Genomic DNA, 23,244 nt, shown 5'->3' with positions numbered 1-23,244 from the left:
GGCCAGCGTCGAAAAAGGAAGGGTATAATCCGAACGGGTATTCTATCGAATCTGTGATGCATGTTCACGTTCCCGCGGTGAATCCGTTTTATTCGACGCGTTTCGGATGAATCGCATGTATATTTCTTCTTTTTTTCTTCTCCCATTTCCCTCCTTCTCTTTTCTTTATGTCTCTGTTTTTCTTCTTCTCGTTGTTGCTTCTGCACTTTTCCTCGCATATTACAAAGACGGAATTTTTAGAATTAATTTAGAGATAAATAGTATTGGAATGTATGTATACAATATTATACGTGGAATAGTATAAGTATTTAGGATAGATATTAAAATTATCGTGGAATGAGAATCTTTGAGGATAGGATTTTCACACAGAAGTATATAATGTTTTCAGTTGTCGATTATATTGATTTTTGAGTGAAATATTTCGAAATACAGATTTTTTTCCTATATCTTTGGACATGAAAATAAAATTGCGCGAAATTCTTTTAGTCCTGACGTGAGTTTGACGTGTATATTTTATTTAATCTGTTTATATCTTTTTTCGAAATTCGGAAAGAATAATTAACAAAGTTAGAGAACTCAAAATGGATTTTTCAGATTTATTCAAAATTCTAATTTTTATTAATTTTTTTTATAGTGGAATAGACGAAACGAATTAAATAGATGTAGAATCAATTTTTTTCAATAAGAATAACGAAAAAATTAATGGAAAAAAGAATAATCAGGAAGATATATCTTAATGTCCTATAATTTTGCATGTGATAAATTATATATAGATAATAATAAAACTAAAATAGTAACAAAATATTCAGAAATACATTAATCTTTGAGATCTAGCTCTCTAATCTTGAATCAAGACTCAAATAAATAAAATTTCAAGCAGAAATTTAACTTTCATTGAAAAGTCGTATTGGCAGAAAATGAATTGTGCAATAAGAAACTTTTGGCGAGGGATATTGGATTTCTGAACGAATATACAAGTTTGTTGCCAAAAAAAAAAAAAATGAGATGAATATTGGATTTGAGGAATGTATAATATGTAAATACTAATATCATTATGGTTTGGAAATATAGAATCATTAGATAAACAGAATAGCAATAGTCAGCAATAGTAACATAAAATTATACTATCATAAATTTCGTCGATGAATATCACGAGAATATGAAGAAACGAGAAAACTTGCCACATTTCTACAACAATATATAACTGGATAATCATATCTCTGATTATACACTAGTCAATAATATAAAATAATTTTAGATCGTAGAATGGAAGTAGTATTATAATTTTCTCAGACAGCATGCCAATTTTTCATGATATATGATTATTAAACCTTTGCGTGGTGAAAATCAATACAATATTGGTATCTTGATCGCACTCCATGTTTCTTATTTCAAAAAATATGTATTTCCAATACTTGGAAAAGAAATAAGAAGATTGCTTAGAAGATTGCGAGATTTCCAATCGCAATCTTTGATAAAATGACGAGAAAGAGCATGATTGAAATCTACGTACCAAGCGAGCCTAGAATTTTACATGCTAATCTTAATGCATCGATGATTCGAAATTCTGAAAGTGTCGCGTATATAAATATGAAAGACCATAAACATTAAAATGTCTGATGTAGCTTTCGAATGCATGAGGTTAGTCGATCAGACCTATGAAATATCGAAAATTTGAAGAGGAATATATGCTTTTACTTAAATCTAATATAAGATAAATTTTTGGGATAGGTTTAAATTTAGAATAGCTGCTAGAGAGTTCTAAATAATATTATCTTTATGGTTAGGAGAATTTAATTTTTTTAAATTTTATTAGAGTGAATTTAAAAAAAAGGGAATCGGAAATACAATTTTTTATTCTTGATTTTCATATTATTTTAATTTAAAGATAAAAAGATTTAATTAAATTTTTAGATATCTCTAGCCAAACATCCTGCACGTATTTCCACGGAAAAAGATTATTTATGAAATCATTATATTATACACTTTTTCCTCTTTCTCGTAATATTGCTTCAAAGGGAACATGTGAGAACTGGAGGGTTTCTGCTCACATACACATTCATATAGTAGAAAGCATTAAAGCTTATCTTACGAAGAAGCGAGTATTTTCATTACGTCTTATCTCTTGACCGCTCTTCGCAAACTCTGCTTTTACGTTTCTCGAAATACTGTATTTTAGTTTTTGAAAACTTGAAACTCTGTTTTGAAAATATCGCTCAATAGGATCAAAATTATTTCGACTGATTACCGCAGAATTTCGAAAATTGACGATAAGAAGAGAGAAGGGAATTATCATTTCAATGAGAAACGATCTTCAATTTCTAATAAGTATTTTCGCAATGAATTTATAATGGAAACGATTCTTAAAAGCAGTTTGAAAATCAGAAAGGGGGTGTCATTTGAAAGACTTTCTTAATAAGTTCAATTAAGGACGATTAACTACATTTGAAGTGAAAACTTTAGTCAGAATATTCTTTTCACATTTTTCTTCCTCCCCTTTTTCACTTGCTTTATGGTAAATGGTCAAATATCGTTATTGAAAGCATACTTTTCCATCTGAAAATCTTCTTTCACAGATATTTTTAACTAATAACTTCATATTTATCAGATCTTTTTAATCAATCTTGCGGAAACTTTTAATCGTGGAAAGAAATTAAAAATGTTTCATTTCCTAAATTCATTTTTATAATATACTGTGAGGAAAAAAGATATCGTAAAAGTATCACTTTAAAAAGGAATTCAAATAAATATAGAAAAATTAAAATTCAAAATAATTTTTCAAATAAAGAATAATCAGTAAAAAATATGTAAAAAATTCGTTACATCAAAAGTAATTAAATTCATTTGAATTATCTAACCGAGAGTTATATCTATGAGTCTAATATCTACCGATAAAATATTTTAATTTTTCTTTTCGATAAAACCAGTTTGGTTTCTTTTCAAACAGATATTATCGAAATGCACTTGACTTTCGGGAACATGAAGATTATAAATGAAATAGCGGAACCGCGGAGTCGTAAAACTTTAAGATTCCATCGGTTAATTTAACCTGTTCATTAAACTTCTTCATGATGCACCTTCCTCATGAAAGATCTTCGAGGCTGGTAGCATGCCCGGGAGAATAACTTGAGATCAAGTTAAGAGAAAATCAATCGGCTGCAGTTCGAAACTTGGTGGAAAGTTCGCGCATAGAACACGCGTAGTAAAGAAGTTAAAAAGACACGACAAATTTGTGTATTTTGTTTTTTTTTTTTTTTTTTGCTAAGTTTCATAATTTTAAAAACGATTATCTTTATTTAATTCTTAGTCATTCATTAGAAATATTCATTTATTTCTTGTTTGGGAAAGATATTTATTAAAAAAAGATAGTGTATATATATCATTTTTTAATCGCGTTCAATATTTCAAAATTTCAAAAGAAATTTTATATCATTTTTCTTTTAAGAACTTTATCAAATATCAAATAAATTATCCAAAGTAAATTATGATATCGATTTACGAATTTCAACTTTGAAACAAAGTTGAAAGAGATTCGCGTTATATATAATATTTCAATTGTATAAAATACAGAAAAATAGCAAGTAATCACAAATAAAATAATGATTCCATATCAATTTTTAAATTTTTATTTAATAATTATTGTTCACCTATTGTTTCACGCAATATCATGTGCTATTGTTATATTTTTCCAATTCACACGATCCGTGATATTCACCACTAATGATAATAAATGTTTCCATATTCAAAGTGTTAAATGAAACGAATTCCAACAATAAATACCTATTTTTAAAAACTTCGTCTTCCTTATTTTTTTCAATTTCATTAATTCGTTAAATAAATGATGCATACAATGTTTTAACAATATTATTTAAAAACCGTCAAAGACTTAATCAAAAGAACTTACCTACAAATGAATCAATTAATTTCTTGGCTTTTTTTCATTTTATGCAAGGTGATAGGTCTTTTGCTCTAGTCAAACGTCTTTATATATTCCGTATGAAAAGGGAAATCCAATGATATGTACGTTTTAAGAAACTTCGGGTTTACATTAGATATTGAACGAAAGATATATTCGAAAATTAAAGATTATGTTTGATTAATTGTTAATTATAACTTTCTTAATTCAAAATTAGTTCAAACAGATTAGAGGAATGCAATTGGACTGAAAGAAAATTTGTTTTCTAATTTTCTGCATTAAATCAACATATTTACACTTCTCTTGACGAATCGCTCTAATGAACGATAAATTCTCGCATAAAAAGCCAATTTCTTACCACTTAACGTATAATTTTTCCTTTTTGTTTCGAAAAAACGAAATTTACGTGAGTTTCGTTCGAAGCATTGGTCAACTCCTTGCCTTCAACCTTTTCCACGAACTTGGAAACTGCTTATATACATTTGGCCGAAAATATCCTCGGGCTATATTCGATTCGTTAGAAAGTTTTAATTAAATCCGCTTTGTCAAGCTTTCCAAGAGTACACGTCTTTTCACCGCGTCTTTTTCCTTCCCTCTCGCGTTGAATAAAAATCAAGCCGGTCAGTTAACGACACGAAATCTTTCCGCGAGATACGATTATCCGCGAGCAATTTAAGATATTGCAACGTTTAAACCGTATCTCGTGTTGCAATCGTTCCTGCAATCGAACTTTTTGTTCCGCATGCGCGCACTCGCTCACGTAGTTGATCGTTGAATGCCACGAAACAGCGGAAGTTCAAGAACGGGTGGAAGTAAGTCGTTCAACAGAGAATCGAGGATACCGAGATCCAACTTAATACGTGACTCTTCGAATACAGGAGATCTCGATGTTGTACCATTTAGAAGTGAATTATTGGCGAGACAGGTTCGAGAAGCGTGCAACTTGGAATTGGAAGGTTCATCGAAAGTTGATTGTGATGCATAGCACGTGGGATGAATTGGTTATAGAGCGTAGATTGTATGTATAGGTTAGGAAAGTTTGTACTGTTTTTTTTTTTTGTTATACTTATTATTAGATAATATACAAAAAGAAAATAATACGGCATATGTTTCCTATTCAGAAAGAAACAAAGGTATGCATAGGAAATAAAAGGAAAAAAGAAGGAGTAATTTGTTATTAATCCGCTAGATGGACCTAGAGAAGATTTGCTATCGTATGTAAGTTTGATATATCATTATAGCAACTATTGAATTTATTAAATACCTTCTCATAAATTTAAAAAAATTGTAAAAATTGATTCAAGAATTAGAAGCTGTTCTATCACAAATCAATAAAGATATTTAATTTTCGTTTTAAGAGAAATGGTAGAGAATTATTCCTTTAATGCATCGTAACTTTTTTTTGGAGCGGCTGTTAATGGAAAAAAGAGCACTTTTTAGATATTTCATTAAATAGAATAAAATACAATGAAAAAATTCTTTTCGAGAAGAAACTTACGATAATGTGAAAAAAAGGCGAAAAAATGGAAAAGCTCAAAATAACGTTGCTTCACGAAATGTATTTGCAAAATAATATTCTTGAACTTTTAAACATTTATATTTAAAACAAAACTCTTTGAAAGACTGAGTCGCTTTCTGAGACACTTGGTTTGGTTACGTCACTATGCTGCAACTTCTCTTCGTGGCACTTCATGAACTAAAGAAAGAACGGAGTGCAGCGTTAATTATTTGAATGAAAGGAAGATGTGACAAAAGCTGAGAGTCCATAGAGTGTTATTATTGTAAGGCAGCAAGAGGCAGATTCGTAATTAGGAAAATGGCCTTGGCCAACAAATAATATATGACTCTACTGTAACATGTTTTTCATAATTTAAACCATACTAAAATAATATCGATTGATATGAAAAAGAGAAATATTAAATACATCATCAGACGTATAAAATAGTAAAAAAAATAAAGTAAAAAAATTTTTTTGTAATTTTTACTTAATATTATTTGTACATACCAAGCATCTCTATGTTTATAATTTTGATGAGATTGTAAATGATTTACTAGAAAATCAATGAAACGTTATGAAACATTCTTTTATTAAATTCAATTTTTTAAAATTATAAATCTTTATTATCTTATTTAATGATGGATATGTGATTTATTAAACGTTCTACTCCTCCTACTTTATATTATTTTATTATTCTTCTCAATAATTATCATTCAACATGTGAAATCACAGTTAATGCAATATTTATTTTGAAATGTTTTCAGATGGCATGAGAAATATGTAGTATAGAAAAGGGGTGTGAAAGATAAAATGTGTCTGGCTACTCTCAGGAGGGAGTCACGGGGAAACCTCGATATTTACACGTCAGAGGATACAACCCCGGCAAAGTATCCGCAAGGGTGTCGCGTACCAACAGTGTCTCTTTATTGGATAATAAATAACCTGTTTCATTTATAAGAAGGAGATAAAGTGTAGCGAAGTGTGTGTTCGTCGTGGTACACGCCAACCCTATGTCTCATCCCTTTCGCATACTCTTTTACATGAGTATTGAATAAGAGATACCATGTTTCTTTAATATCTGTTTTTAACACGAACGTTCTCGTAAAAAAACATTCTGAATCATAGTGATGACACGTGATTTTTAATCATCGTTTATATGGTTCAAAAACAGATTCGTGCGATATATTTTAATCGATAAAGAACAAGATAACGATAAATTGGGGATACTTAAAGCGCGGAAAATGAGATTGAGGAAATCGAAGAATGAAAAGAATCGACAATGAGAGAAGTGTTTTTATATAGAAAAATTAAAAATATATTTGAAATAGTTATCAATTGATCATCGAACATGTTAAATTTGTTAAAGAAATAATTACAATTTATTCAATTTTACCTCGATGTACGATTTTGCACGAATTTTTCTTTTACTTTCAGCAGTAATCGCGCGTTCCATTTTTCCATTTCCAAAAGGAAATTACAACAGGTTGTTCATTAATACAGGTCGGATGAAGTTTGAATGAAGTTGAAAGTGGACAATATGCATCACTTTGATGCCAATATTCGCATGGGAGATGAAAAATTTTCTTGATAATAGTTCCACGTACCAGTTTGGTTGGACGTTCTGCCGTAATTTTCGATAGAACGAGTTTATGGTTGCAGCAGATCGTAAAGTTAAAGAAACGACAAAGCTGGATAAGGGGACGGAAAGCGAGACGACGAGAAGAGGATTGGCTGTACAGCAAATCCGACTTCTTATTATGATATAATGATGTACCATCGTATGTCGTGTTATTGCGCATCAGAAATCATATTGAAGAATAGAAGGAGCGAGTGTTGACAATTTTTCAAGCACGTTTCACGTCTATATTTTGTCGAATTTTACATTATATTTATAGAATTCTAATTCTTTTTAATATTCTAATGAAAATTTAAGATGTTTTCGACAATTTCTCTACTTTTTATTGATAATTTTAAAAGCGAATTTGCAAATTTATGGAAATAAATTAAGACGATTATATAAACGTTTATGCTTCTACATAAATTTATTAATTTATAAATAATATTACGATTATTATTTCTATATATAATTTCGTAATTAAAATCTTATATTTCAAATCCTACAAATAAGAATATATTAGAAATAAATCGGAATACAGCGCTAAAATGTTGGAAAGGATTGAACTTTAACATTATCTATGCCTGACATATTTAAAATTGAAAATTCACGTAAATATTGATTCTATTTTCTTAATGTTACAAACTATAAATTATCAACTTAATCTATATAATATCAGTTATTAATAACGAGAATGAATTTTGATGATAAACGATCTTATAAAAATTAATTTGAGAAACAAATGGAAGAACGAGGGAGAAGAAAATCGATGATTATTATCCGTCTATAATTGATAATCAATCCTCCCTTGTCACAAGTAAAATGGATCATTGTCGTATTGGAACAATGATCAATGCGTGCCCTCTCGTGTTAGAAAAGGCCGATATATGTGTTATAGGCCTCTATTGTTCGTCCAGCGGAAACGCCGGTGAATAAATTGGCCTCACTGTTTCCACGACACCATACTATTATCCTGCATTCCCTCTATACATTTATCGTGCACACGTTGATGCTTAATATCTCGGCCAGCGCGGTTCTATTTGCGCGATACGATGGAATCAATACGTTCGATGGTAATTATTCTTTGGTTTTGTTCAGGAAACAAGGTGGCCGACAAACGATGGAAACTCGATTAACGGACGAAAGTTCGAAGGTGTATATTCGCATTGGCCACGATTAAACTCGTTTGTATATTCATGTATCGCTAATGTAATACGTGCCTTCGATATATTCCGCGTTTAACGTTTTAATGTTTCCATCCCTCTTGTTCAATCCGTGTAAATGAGTATATCGCGTATTCAGATCGTGCCATCTCCTCCAATATTTATTGATATTAATCGTCGTGAATATTTATAGGGATTTTAAAGCTGCGAAGATTTAATTTGCTTTGCTTTGCACAGACCGCGTATCGTGTTTTTGTTACATTTTTCCTTCATTTTGCATTTAATACTCGATATTATCCGATATTTAAAAAATTTGTTTTTCCATTTAGCAACATATCTACATATATCTATTAATCAATTATCTACTTTTCATGCTGGATCGATCCATAATTTATGTGATCGCAATAATACAAATATTCTTCTAACTTCGTTCAATATATTTTAACGCGCGATTTCTGAAAAATAGAGAAAGAGATATAAAAAGATTTTTTATCTATTCGAAATTTTTCTCTCTCTTTGCCCTCCGTACGATCTCCATCCTTGGTTGAGAAGTTAAATCGATCGCGCATCAGACAAGTCGATAAACAATAAAACCTGATGCATTAGTATCTCACGAGCAAAGTAGCTTTTCCGCCTCCACCTGACCACACACAAGCCACGACGGTAACAGAAATTTTTATTGCGGCTCAACCTATTCGGTGAATTCTCCTCCGCGCTTGATTTACTACCAGGCCACCTATATTTTATATGGCATAGGCGTGCCTCGTGGATACGCTTCACGTCGCATCCCGAATAAAAGCAACGTCGTAAAATCGCAATCGTATAATGCGTTATCGCGATCGTAATATCGTGTAATGCTCGTGTAAAAATTTCTCTTCTCGATGTATATCCATTTCTTTCCTCGTTGATATGCAAGCGATAACACGATGTAAACATCATCCGGCCTCTCCCCTCCGTTTTCCATTTCCTTTCTTTTCCTATTCCTTTTTATCCCACCCTCTTCGTTCTCGTAAAAAGTGTGAGTGACGATTTACGTACGAGCACAGGTTCCCAAGACCTGTTACATGCGTTTACGATTATTGCCGGTGATCGTGAATTCACCTCGCCACCCGATCCACACTTATCGGGCTCGACGTTTAAAAAATGGCGACGTTTTAGTTGGATGAAACTTGTTGAATAAGTTTCGTTGAAATCACTGATACAACGGTTTCCTTGAATTCCTTGATCCTTCTCTGCTGTTGAAATTATTTATTTCTTTCTTCAAGAATATTATACACGCCTCGATGGATGTATTAATTTAGAATCGAATTTTTTTACGCGAGTTATTATTAAAAATTAATCTCGTCGTGACGAAGATAATTCGATCTATAATTGAAATATATTCGAGTAATATTTTATTCTTTATTCGAGTAGAGATTTTAAAGAATGAAGCATTTCATAATTTTTCTAATTGTTATTTGTCTTGCAGTACTTTTAGTTTAATCAACGATAATAACTTCGAAAATAGGTTTTATCTTCCCTTAAATTTTCATCTCTGATGGATTTTCGAATTAAAAGCGAGAAACTTCTTCCTTCGATAATTTTATTTTTCGAGAAATAAAAAATGTCATCGTAATGAGAAATCAGGTGTAAACGGAAGACGAAAACACGGGGAGAGATGTACGTACGTACGAAGACAAGTTCCACGCGGGAAGAAAAGTTTCCCCCTGTTTCTGAAGCCAAGTGAATGAGATAAAGAACGATAAGAAAAGAGAGGGGGCAAGAGGGGGGACTCGTTCAGAGAAAACAGGGCAGCGCTTGACGTCGAATGAAAAGCAAACTCGAGTCGCCTCGCTCTCCCCCCCGGTCCTAGCGGCATTCCATCGATTGACTACGTATTTCTCTCCGTCCAGAAACGTTTCTCATTCCTCCCCGACAATTCTCCAGACACCTCGAACCCATTTCTTTCCCCCACCGAATGCAATAACAGCATCGAACGTAACCCAGAAACTTCTATACGCGAGCGAGAAACTTCGATCACGCGTTCTTCGGCTCTCAATTATTACTGGACCAACGGCTCGGTCAATCTCGGGCTATTTTAAATTACTTAGCCGATGCGCCGTTTCCCGTGGGCCGGGCAAAACTTCGCCGAATGTCTCCTTGGGGAAATTTCGGACGGCTGATCGAAAACTAATTCGTCGCTGTTGGGCGGATCGAGGACAACGCCAACTTTAGGGAAAAGAGATCTTCTGCGGATCAAGGTTAATTCTAATTAACATCCGTGCGTCTGAAAAGATATGCTAGTCTATATTAGTAATATTAATAGGCCCCCGATTCAGAGATCTTTAAAGTTTTGTTTTGATTTCGAACAAATATATTTATAATTAAAATTAATACGTTGAAAAGTCATTATCGATCATTTGAATTTCATTATCTAGAGAAATTTACAATATACAAATTTTTAAATTCGATTCACTCAAGCAATTGTACAAATACATTAATTTCCCCAAGATTTATATTTCATTACCAGTTGTATCATTCAATGACGTCATACATAAGGAAAGCTACCTTCGAGCAATTCATCCCCGCTCGTGAAACTTGGTAATTCACAAGATTCGATTGCGTTTAAAAAAATAATTCACCCCTTCGTTCGCGATCTCGGGGCGAAAAAAGTAGGCGGAGGGATCGCGTCGATTTGGCTGGGGCGAAACAAGCGTAGGAAATTGGCAGTTAGTCGAAGGTTCAATTTTTCAGAGCTAATATCGCTCGACCAGGTTGCGGGCCGATGGTGGAAGAGCACGGGGCGGCGGGAAGTAGACAAAGAAAGGCCGAATGGAATGAATGGGATAGTCGGTGGCGGGCACCGGCCTAGGAAATGAGATCTACAAGCGAGGACGCGCGAGAGAGAGTCCAAGTGGAATTTTCATCTGGGTGCAGTCGTTCGCCTACGTTGCAGCTGCTGTTCTCGCGTCTGCATCGTTTTTACCCTCCCCCTCCCATCCCCTGGGCCACGCTCTTCCCGTGTTTCTCTTTACTTTTCCACCCCTTCCGTCGTTGTGCTCCTCGTTCATTTCCACCGCGCCTTTCTTTTTTCATCGACGTCGACCACGTTTCGCCCGTGTTTACTGGATTGATTGCATTTTCGCGGGCAAATATTGCGAGATTGGGGTGAAACCGAAGATTAGCCGACGAATTGGATTAGAGATGGTTGCGGGGAAGGATAGTTACCTTGGATACAGATCTTTTGAATCTCAAGTCGAAACTCGTAAATAGTTGAAAGTTGAATTCGTAACTTTCATCTTTGAAATCAATTTTTCTACGTGTTTGGAAAAGGAAATGTATAATTTTCATCATTTCTAAGGAGAAGTATTTTTTTCTTACTTTCAATCTAAATATTACATGAGATTCTTAATTATTCTTCGAAACGTGTGTATTCTTTCCTGTTGCATATCTTAGAGAGAAATTCAATTTGTTATATTTTCATTAATAATGTATTTTTAATTTGAACATCAATTTCAAACAAGTAATAAATATTAACAAAAGTCGAACGGATCTTGTTGATATCCTGATTTCCTGAGGTCTCGTCGCGCGTTGCTTAGTGAAATCCAATTATATTCGTATTAAATCGTTCCCGTCAACGAATTAATGCACGCTACGAACGGGAAATAAATCTTCCTTCGTAGAACCTCGTTAGCGCAGTGAGACGAAAGGTTTTTAGAATCGCTTACGTGATATATGCACCACTTGTTTTACAATTGTTCGCGCTGATCGTATAACGATCGAATAATTTATTTTTTTGAAAATCATTGCACTGAAAATCAATTTTACGTTATCATGAATTATAGATATTGATCGCTATAAATTATAGCCATCGATATTTGAATTTGTTTCTTGTACAAATGTATATGATGAGTCATATTTTTCATATTTCATGGGAGAATATATCAAAAAAATATATAAATTTTGCTTAATATCAATTATTCTGTTGGATTTTAATAAAATTTCTATTTTCAGAAAGCCCATACCTTTCGATATAAAGGATCATGATGATTATTGATTATATTCTTTTAAAGTGAGTTTATCGTTTCAATTATCAAATTAATCGAAATTAAAAATTGAATAGAAATAGACATATTATCATATTTTTACAAACGAACCTTGTTCATCGACCAATTCCTATTATTTCATAATACAGACTATTATAGTACTTTTGTACAAAATGTCTTGTATTTATATACTACATTTCTATGATATATTATAATCATTAATCTCCAATAATCACATTATCCTCGACCAATTCAAATCCGCATCTTTCTCTCATCGATTATCTGAAGACATTTTAAATACGAGGCACTTCCGGTCAGACACGTTGCCTTATGCGTTAAAACGCTGTGCATTAGCTGTGGTACGGAAAAAGGGGCTTAAGAAGTGGCTCGCGGTGTGCCGAGAAAGGAAGAAAAAGGGATGAAAAATGCCGGAGACCGACCCAAGGGAGAATAAGGGAGAAAAAGAGCAGAAGGGTCGAACGTAGAGGAAGAGTAGGTAGAAAGGAAACAAAGAAAAAAGAAGAAGTGAGGCGGTTGCCACTTCGCTCTGTGGCTAATTAATGCAGTTTTGTTGGCTTCCTGCGGCCTTGGTTTGCACCATTGCATCTCTATAATCTGGCGTGGTTTTAAGGATACGATAAGGAGAAATCAATTTGAATCAGTTATTTGACTAATACTAGTGGGTTTTCGAGCAAAGCAGATCAAAGATACGAGAACTTGAAAATTATTTACAGTACGTATATAATAAACAGTTGAGAATTGAGTTTGTTGCAATTACTTTCTTTTCTAGATTTTTTTTATTGTTGTTATTTAATTTAATAAATAAACCTTAACCATTTTTGTATATTTATTTTGTTTTTTAGAAAATGTTCCAGAAATATACTATTTTCTCTGTTATTGATATACAATTTTCCATAAAATATATCGAATTTAACCAGGTATTTATTTATAATCAATTGGAAAATTGCTTTTTAATTAATTTCTCCATTTACACATCTAAAATAAAAAAATGAATTGTTCACTTATTATATATCAAATTATATAATAATACAAAAGAATATACTTTATGTTAAAATTGAAAGAAATTGAGCGAAACAGAATATTAGAAACAGAATAAATCTGCAAATATTAACTATTAAATATAATTTAACATTCAGAAATTATACATCGATCAAATTAACAGATCAAATTAACATTGAATTAAAAAATATATTAAAAAATATTCAAAAATACAACAATTTCACTATTAAGGAACGTCACATCAAATCAAACAGACTCGATCAACATAATTTAGTCCAAAATTGTATAACTCGTTTAAACAATTGACTGTTAATTAGTTTGTTGCAATGCGCATAGCACTCGTGCACCTAACGAAAAATACACGAGAAGGAAAATACAAAAGAGCGCATCAAGAACGTGTCTCATAGTTGAATCTGGTGAATTTTTGTCCTCGAAATGGCTCTCCTTCGTCTCTTTCTCCCTCCTTTTTTTCTTTCACAACTGCTACAGAGACTCGGATAACGAGATAGCCACTTCGGACGCACCAACCCATGGAATGTTTCACAACGAATGAATATTGTGTACACAGAAAGGAGGATGTTGTGTTTGTTCATTAGATGATTTAGAATGCGAAATGCAGTAGAATTGAGTACGAATGAAAAAGGAGGTTAACTAGATGAATTTCTTATGTTTTAAAATTCTCATGATGTTCGTTCAAACAGGAAAAATAATTCCATTAAAAGATAAATTTATTATTGATCGAACTAAACATTAGTTTATTTCTTCAAATTACAATTAACAATCTGTGGAGAATTTGAACAAAGAAGGAATTTATAATAATCTGCAATAATTTCCAAAATAATTCTATGCGCATATCTCTTCATTTCGTGTGTTGATTAATTTACTCGAACGATGATCGATCTTTTTGAATAATACAATAAAACATCACGTACATCATGATACAATTCCTAATATAACCATACTAAAAGAAAAACTATTAAACATTATTAACATTACAAACATTATTAAACAAAGTCACGTTGTCACAAAGTCCATTGTTCTTTCTGATCTTGATTTTCAATTAACTTCGATAGATGCTCCGTTTCATTAATAAACATTGTCTTGCACGAGTGAGTTCTGCAATGCAAAGGAACACAGGCGATAAAGCCGTGCAAAGATTATAAAAGTGTCAATTAAAATTCTCCAGAGGAGTTAGAATTTTTCGCTTTCGTGAAGAGGTAGTGGACTTTTCCTTCGAGTCTTCGAGCTTTCTTTTTCTCTCTCTCTTTCCTTTTCCAAAAATGATGACATCCATAATGATGAGAGTCCTGACTTATCCCCGGAATAGAGGCCAGGCTACGTCCATTCGACAAGGCACTCTCACAAAGGAGTCGTGCATTCGTGAATCCGCTGATCGATCTCGCTTCGTTTCAATGAATTCGATCGAGAAGATGCTCGATATTTTTCGCACGCAATTGCGATACGACTCAAATCGAAGATATCAGCTTGATTGAATTGTCTGTACGAATGGTATACGATAATAAATCGATTTTCTTTTAATAAAATATGGAAGACAAAGAGGAGCAAATAATATTTATTTATCGATGACACGTTTTACAAATTGGCTATTTTAATAAATTTGATCGAAGAGAGATTATAGAGCACGAAGAATTTAAATAATATTTTGAAGAAAAAATGTTCAAAGTTTTAAAGTTAAATATCTATGTATCGATACAAACGGTGTTATCAGAAGGAGAAAATTATTTTCAATTTTTCTTTTCAATTTTAGATATATGTGAAATATTTGAAATTATTATAAGATATCTATATTGAATAGTTCAATACTTTTCAATATTCAAGATGAAAAAAGAATTGAGATAAGATGATAACAAATAGAATATAGAATAAGCATTTCCAATTCTAAAATATTTTCTAATTTATTGAATTGGAATTTTTAATTATATAAATGAAAATTAATAAGTAATTATGATGAAAAGTATTCGAGTATTTTATCTTTTTTTCATTGTCAAAATGATTGATAGAAATTAATTTCATCATGAATTTAAATTTCTTTAATACAATTTCTTTGTATATCAACGAATAATAATCATACCGAGCACAAAATTAATTAAATTTATCATAGCCAGGACAAAATTAAAATTAAATTTAATCAATTGCGTGTCATTTGAATATTTAAATCTAAATTTTTTCCCTATATTGAATAATATTTTTATCTCAATTAATTTTAACTAATGAACATATTAATTAATAATGTTTTTTCAAAAAATATTCATTATTCATTAGTATGAATTATAAAATATAAATAATTATGAAAAAGAAATTAAGATTCATCAATTCTTAAACAAAGATTTATCATAGTCGATTGATAAATCGATAGTTGATTAACGTTAAAATATCGAATCAATATTACGTTTAATAATATCATTTAAACATTAATAATTATATCCATCCTTTAAATATATTTCAAATTTAAAAATTTTCCAGAATCATAAATACTTTTAGCGAACGGAATCTTTCCATTGCAGCTATTTTCAGAAAAAATCACGAGTGAAATATTTATTATACCCGGATCCAAGAAAAAAAAAGAAAGTCCAATTTTATTTCGAATTTCCATTTTCCGGATCGCAGCAAACATATTTATTTTCCTATCCTCTTTCATCCCATTTCCTTGTTTCTGCCCATCCTCCTTCTTTCTCATCTTATTTTCGCACACGTGGATGTATACGCTGTTCTCCAATTAAAATTATTCGTTACTCAAATATCATTCCCACGTTGAATCGCGTTTTCCACTTTGGAACAGCTTGTTTCGTTTTCCTTTTATCCATAGCGCCAGTCCAATCGTAAAAGTTTGATGTTTACTCTTCCAGCATTTTTCCTTTTTCTCATTTCACCTTTCGCATACATGCTCCACTTTTTAAACAGATAGATTATTAATCAGAGATACGATCTGCTATGTATCGTATAGAGATGTTAAGCTTGTTTCTCAATTAGTGGCAACAGAAATTAATGCACGATAGAATTTCCATCGATTTTCCGATATATTTTTGATTCATCGTAATTTTATAAGTTTAGAAATAAAAGAGAAATGAATTCTTACAATTAATTTAATTACAATAATTGTAATTGTTCTACATCCATGAGTTTCTATGATATTTTTTTAATAATTACTCCATAATAATAACTCAATTGTACCCTATTATTTGCACATTTTCTTCTTGCCTACTTTACACTTCATTCCCTCACTTCAGACAAACTACGTAGACAACTCTAGGACACGTTCAGACGGGTCCACTCAAAATCTTGAGTGACCATACCTTTCACACCTTTAAAAGGAACTCGTTCCAGACGGAGGGTCAACTCGTTTCTACAGAAATATTCATCATCTTCTGCGTATAACCCATACTACTTACTTCTTTAATCACATCCATCCATTCTATTACTTTTTAATCGACAAATATTATCTTATAATATAATGAAATTTCTGATTCGAACGAAAGTTTGTAAATATTTATAAAATCAATCCACAAATTTTTATCCTTTTTCCATCTTCTAAATAATATAATTTTAAAAATAATTTTTATAACAGGATAATGGAACGTTAATATGAATTTTCATCACATTTTAAAACGTACACACACTTTGTATAAAACCTGTCAATCGAATTCACTCATATAAACAATTTTTGTTACTCTCTCTATATATATACACATGCAAGTAAGAAATCATTGTTGCAAAAGTTGCAGAAAAATACAAGATATATCTGGATACAGTGAAGAGAAAAAGGAATGAATAAAGAATGATCCACGTGGACTGTAGGTATCGAGATATCAATCGTGATTTTCAGGGGAAATTCTTTCGGCCATTATATTTTCGCATGAATTGAGCGCATACGTTGACACGCGTGGATGCACGCCGCAATACCGATCCTTCATCGTGCCCGCCATGCTTGAATTATTTAATTGGATTCTCGCATTTTAGCACGCCTGTAAACCTGCCTGCACACGGATTAATTTTGCTTGCCGGCACAGTAGAAACACACGAGGGCAACACGAGAGAGAGGCAGAGACAGAGAGAGCTGTCTCGGAAAATTCACGATTCGTTACGCTTCCAGCCTCCTTCGCACTTTCGTCTGTGCAATGAAGTTTATGGCTCGAATCTCGAATAGATCGAACTGGAGATTTTTATCGTAGTGCGTGTACGTGTTCCGTATATTAAATGAATTTCAAAACATCCCCATTTCAAAACTGCTTATTCCAGTTCCGATCGTTTAATCTTTTTTCTCGGTATATCCAGTTATGTAGTTTAAAACAAAGAAGTATATCTCAGTGTTTCTACGTAAAACACTTTCTTGAAAATGAATATATCACGATAAATGCGAATAAATCTCTTCGATCTTTTCGAAACGGCGATCGAAAAAATAACATACGTTAAATCGAGTCACGAGACTCGATGAAAGATCGAGAAAGGAGGGTCGACAAAAGGGTGGTAATGAAAATCAACGCGGATAATATTTGGTCAGAAAAAAGGGGGAGAGGGGGATTTCTCCCTAGCTGCGACATCGAAACAGGGGAGAGGGTGAAAAAGAAACGAGGTGATGGCCTGGTTCCCAGTGGGGAAGAACGCAGGATCGGTTCATTGAGGCGGCGACTTCAAAAGGATTCGCGCGAACGGGGAAGTGGAATTTTCATTATCGGAATACCAGTCACTGTCAGTAAACCTTTTACCGCTTTGATAAGCGTGGCCACGGTGAAAGAGGACACTGAATGTAAAAAAAGAAGAGGGAGAGAATGGAGGAAGGGATGGAAAAAAAAGAAAAAGAAAAAAGGATCCGATGGATGGAACTCGTCTTGCTTTTCGCCGTGACTAGCATCGAATGAAGAGAGAGTCATATTCTTGATTCAACTGTGTTCATCTTTCGTGCAACGTTTACGCTTAGATCGATTCGTCGAAGAATGATCGAAAGGGATGGTTAAAGATCGAATGCGGAATACAAAAGATAGGCGGAAATCTGATTGTGTTGCAAGGAAGAATTTGATATTAATTAGTAGTAATATATCGTCGGGATCTTTTTTAAAAATAATTTTGATCGCTCTTAAATATGTCTGTTAATATCTGAGATTATTTTATTTAATCTTAATTCTATTTTCTCGATTCAGCAGATTGCACAATTTTCAGATTTTAAGAAAAAAAAATTGAATGAACGAATATATGATTATTATATTTATCGAAATGATGAAACTGTTGTTCTAATGTTTATCATCTCCGTAGTTATATTTGATGTGAATTACATAACGTACGAATCGAATATATTACATTTTAATGTAATATAATTATATTTAATAAATGTAATAATTATATTACATTTTAATGTAATATAAAATATGTATAACCGTACGTTCCATACGATCTTACATTGAAAAATTATTAGAATACTTTATTTTTGAATATGTTTGAAGTTTCGTGAAAAATACGTATGAGCAAGGCATATTGATATTTACTCAGATGTCTTTTACGAAAAATAATCTACAGACAGTATTATTGTTTCTGTACAATTTATCCGAACAACCATAAATCAATCGCGAAATCATGAGTATATGTATCAAAATATATGCACACCGCTCGAACGTGTACACACACACACACATACATACATAGAAAATGATCCTTCTTTGAACGATTCACGTCCACGTGTTCACGCCAAGATTAAGAGGCGGTTGCTTACGATCCGGTTTAATGCAAATAAAAGTGGGCAGCCGCAAGCCACGAGGAAGTTGGCCGTGGCTCTCCTGGGGAAAGGAAGATCGTAAAAGGGAGAAGGGATGATACAAGTCGATACTGTGGGGTAGTCTCTGATGGGGAAATTGAAAACGTTGTATGCACTGTTGCTTGAGGAAATGTAGGACGAGCCGTAAATTTGGCCGGATGTTAAGCATGTGTTCCATGTCTCAGGGGAAACGACTTGAAGGATGTATCGAAATAATGGATAGAGGATTAAAACTGTAGGAGGAGGGATTGTAAATCTTCTGTTTCTTTCTATTAGTTTCGTTACGAGATGTATATTGAAAAAAATTTTGTGGGAATGTTTTTTTTTTTTTTTTATCAAGAGATTCAATGGAATACCAGCACGGTTATTTTGTAACAGAGATATGAACGCAATGAATTCTAGTTTCACAAATAAAAATTTGTTGCAAATATCAATAACGTTTCAGTCGTTTGCAGCTGAAAGGAATATATTCAATACGAATTTTAAATAATATTTTTATTTGAATTTATTTGTTCTATCATATTGATTAATATTAATGCTTTTGCAATTGCAATTAAAAGGAACAAGAATTTATTATTATGGAAATTTGCTTATATATCTTTGTAAAAGAAAATTTTCTGATTTAATATCTCAGTAACAAATTTACACGAATGTACAATATGAATGTGAAATAAATGACAGTTGCGATAAATTTTTAATTGTCAGGCAATGATTTGTCAATTCTAATTTTTAAATTTTTATTAGAATCTTATTATTACATTATAGAATCTTATTATCACATAATTAAATTATAGTCGTTTTTTTTAATATTAAGAATATTTTTGCCATATTTCGAAAAAATAAAATATATTTTTATTCATATATATATTAGGAGGATCTAAATCGTTAATGAAGCTTATTCCAAATGAGCAGTACGAACAAATTATACGAATTAGTTTAAAATTGTAATGCTGGATTCCAATTCTCCAAATTAATCTGTACCTGAATAAGATGCATAAGGGATCCGCAGGCTTAATTTTAACTTTTACTCGAAAGACATACTTCCGAACTAATTACGAGTCACGTCCAAATTACGAGGAAACAGCAGTTAATTTAAAACTTTCTCGTATGTACGCTACACATAGAAAATCTTAATCTTCTTAATCTTTTTTTTTTTATAATCAAACTAAAAATTCTATCAATTTTGTATCATTAAGAAGATGAAGATCTTATTTAAATATTTCCATATTTATCATTTTAATATTTTTACTATTCTTCTAATTTTAGATAATTTTAAATAAACAACGATATAATTTTTAGGAACGAATACAATTTTCATTTAAATTATGGTCAATATATTTATCAACGTAAGAACATTTTTATGTGCTGCTTTTCATAGGATAAAAAGAAAAATACTATTTTATATTTCTAAGCACAAAACCAAGTATGATATATATGATCCTATAAACATTTCATTATTTCATGATATGTGTGTCGATGATATTGACATTTTCTCGATATCGCTTTGTTCAACAAGCAAACGTGACAAATTTTCAAATAACGATATCTATTTCGATTATCGTAACTATCTATGGATTCTTATTGAATTTTTTGTTAATAATAAACACTCTTATTTCACTTCTATATAAATCCAAACTAAAATTAATATACTTTTAAATTAATATACTTATTGAATTCAATTTTTAAATTTCGAGACACGCGAATAAATTAGAATCATCGAAAAGGTGTATATATTTATTGAAGAATTATCTTTATTATTAGTCTTCGTGCAAGCATATTCGAAAACTTTTAAAATTTTAAAAATTTCCATCAAACGCATCCGCTTGAAAAAATCTTATTACAAAAATAATAAAATTTGATAACAGAAAATAGAATCATATTTACGTAATCGTCGAAATTCTCTCGAAATACTCACCAAAGGGCCAACTGGTAATGTAGAATCGCACGGTTCGGTTGCGATGTGTCTCGTAGGAAGTTGGCAAAGTTGTAATGCATCTTAGCGTTGTGGGGAAGAGACCGCAGACCCGCCCTGCAACCAAGTGATTCGAGATCAAACAAGAGAATATTAGAGTTACCAAAATATTACGTTAAGAAGGGGAAAAGAATATAAATTTATAAAAGAATATAAATTTATTTTAAAAATATAAATCTATAAATCCTTTGGAAGGAAATCCTATCTAATTGATAAGAAAATGGATGAACTATGCTTTCTTGATTGATTATTTCGATTCATTAATTACAAATTCTTCTTTAAAATGTTAATTTAATAAATTTTCCACGAAATAATTCAATCGTCAAATATATATCTTTCATTTTCGATAATTTTTTTCTATTAAATATCTTTTATTACAATTGTAAACCCATGAAACATCCATTATCGTGAAACTTTATATTCTAACATTTTTACAACCTCCCAAATAATTTCTTTTTTGTGGTAATAAACTATTGTAGCGTTTCATAAAATGTGGAAATTTCTTTTTTTTTATTTTTCAAAAAAATTCCGCGCGAAAGCATTTTCTCGGCGAATTTTAAAATATTCATAAATTCTTCGGATGGTTCTGTGAATAATAATGTACTCGGAACATTTCCCTTTCGACTGAAATTGTTCAAGTCAGAGTTTCAAGGTGAAATACAATTCTTTGTAAATTAATAAAGTAAAAAAAAAAAAAAATAAAATAAAAAATCGTATTATAAATATCAACAAACATTCAAATGAATTTGTTTTCTTCTATTGACGCCATCGTTATCAGTCAGGATGTTATGACAGCTTTTGTATACGATGAAAAATAATCACATTTTGTTTCAATTTAAAATTTGCGTGTAATTAATCAAAATTATATTTAGAAAAAGAAACGTTAATTTAACGTTAAAAAACGTTAAAACGAAGATTTGTAAATATCGTTCACTCAGATTTATCATTGTACTGCAGATATTTATGCAAAATTTGAATATACAAAAGTACAGAATGGAGATGATAAAATATTCAAAGTATAATTGTAGTATAATTTGTATTTGAGGAATAAAATAAAACTCATAAAAATTTGATTTTGTATAAAAATTTCCAGTCTTTACAATTTTTATACATTCGTTTGTTAAGAAGGATCCATTGACAAACCTGATCAGACTTTCTCTAGACATCCAATCTCTGTTTCTCAACACCGTTTTATAACATCCTAGGAGTAGAAGAAGAACGATTCCCATTGTGATCAGACTTCTTCTACGTGGAATAGCCGTCCAGCTGATTTGCATCCCATATACGACCAGGAGGATCCATCCGACACTGTAAATATTTATTCTTTCATTTCTATGTTAATTCGTTTAAATTTTTACAAGATATCTCACTTTAACGAAAAATTCAAGAAATATATCACGTTAATAAAATATGGAATTACATATAAATCCCATATATATAAATAATTAAAATAAAAACAATGAAATCATACTACTTTAAAAATATCACTCTACATATTTCTCTAATTTTAATTTATTTGAATCGTGCTATGAATATAATCTCATTCATAATAAAAATTATAAAGATCTAATCAAAGAATTTTTGATCAAAGAAACTTATTATCACTATTCGATTCATATGATATCAAGTTCCAAAAAAAAAAAAGAAAGAAAGAGAGAAAGAAAATATCTAAATATTTGCAAACATCTGTGTACAATATATTATAATTTTACTGAAATTCAATTATTCTTCTTTCGTGTAAAAAAAAAAGGAAATACGTCACAATGTATACGTTCCAGATTGCGACGTATGACGAGAAATTGTTAATTACCTGGGCATATAGAGTACACGTTCCGCGACGACGAATCCAACGGTAATAAAAAGATTGGATGCGGGCAGGAACGGTAGTACCAGGAACATCCAACCAAGAAGAAGAGGCGGATGCCTCTGTTGCTGAAAATGAAACGCAAGTTGCTGGGTTAGACGCGGTGAAAAGCGTTCTACCTTGAAACGAAATTGCGTTCCCGTGGAATGTTGTGTCAGCCAGTGTAACCGCGTATTAAATAAACTTTCCACGAGCAAAGAACGTAATATTCGCGTGTACATCGACGACTAAAATCGTGTCACAGACGCATCAATAACATTTCGAGTATTTATCTTAAGCATTTCAAGTAACAACATTATACGATGTAAAAGAAATAAACTTTGTAATTTAACTCTTTTTTATTTCGATCACTGGAGTTCATATTATAATATCTTAATGATCTTTAAAATATTAAAAAAATGAGAAAA

General features: G+C 31.6%; 1 protein-coding gene across 1 annotated transcript in view; it reads right to left on the bottom strand.

Annotated features, from left to right (window-relative positions):
• LOC107995255 (protein O-mannosyl-transferase TMTC1) overlaps positions 1–23,244 on the bottom strand; it is a 282,680-nt gene that overhangs the window by 25,658 nt on the left and 233,778 nt on the right. Inside the window, exons 8-10 of the mRNA XM_062075856.1 lie at positions 22,784–22,905; positions 22,117–22,281; positions 20,917–21,030 (exon numbers count right to left, since the gene is read on the bottom strand). Of these exons, the coding sequence (XP_061931840.1) occupies positions 20,917–21,030; positions 22,117–22,281; positions 22,784–22,905 (401 nt within the window). The remainder of the gene's footprint in view (positions 1–20,916; positions 21,031–22,116; positions 22,282–22,783; positions 22,906–23,244) is intronic.

The sequence above is a fragment of the Apis cerana genome, linkage group LG6, assembly GCF_029169275.1.
Source record: "Apis cerana isolate GH-2021 linkage group LG6, AcerK_1.0, whole genome shotgun sequence".
NCBI classification, from domain to species: domain Eukaryota; kingdom Metazoa; phylum Arthropoda; class Insecta; order Hymenoptera; family Apidae; genus Apis; species Apis cerana.
This window is presented reverse-complemented; position numbering and strand designations above follow the sequence as displayed.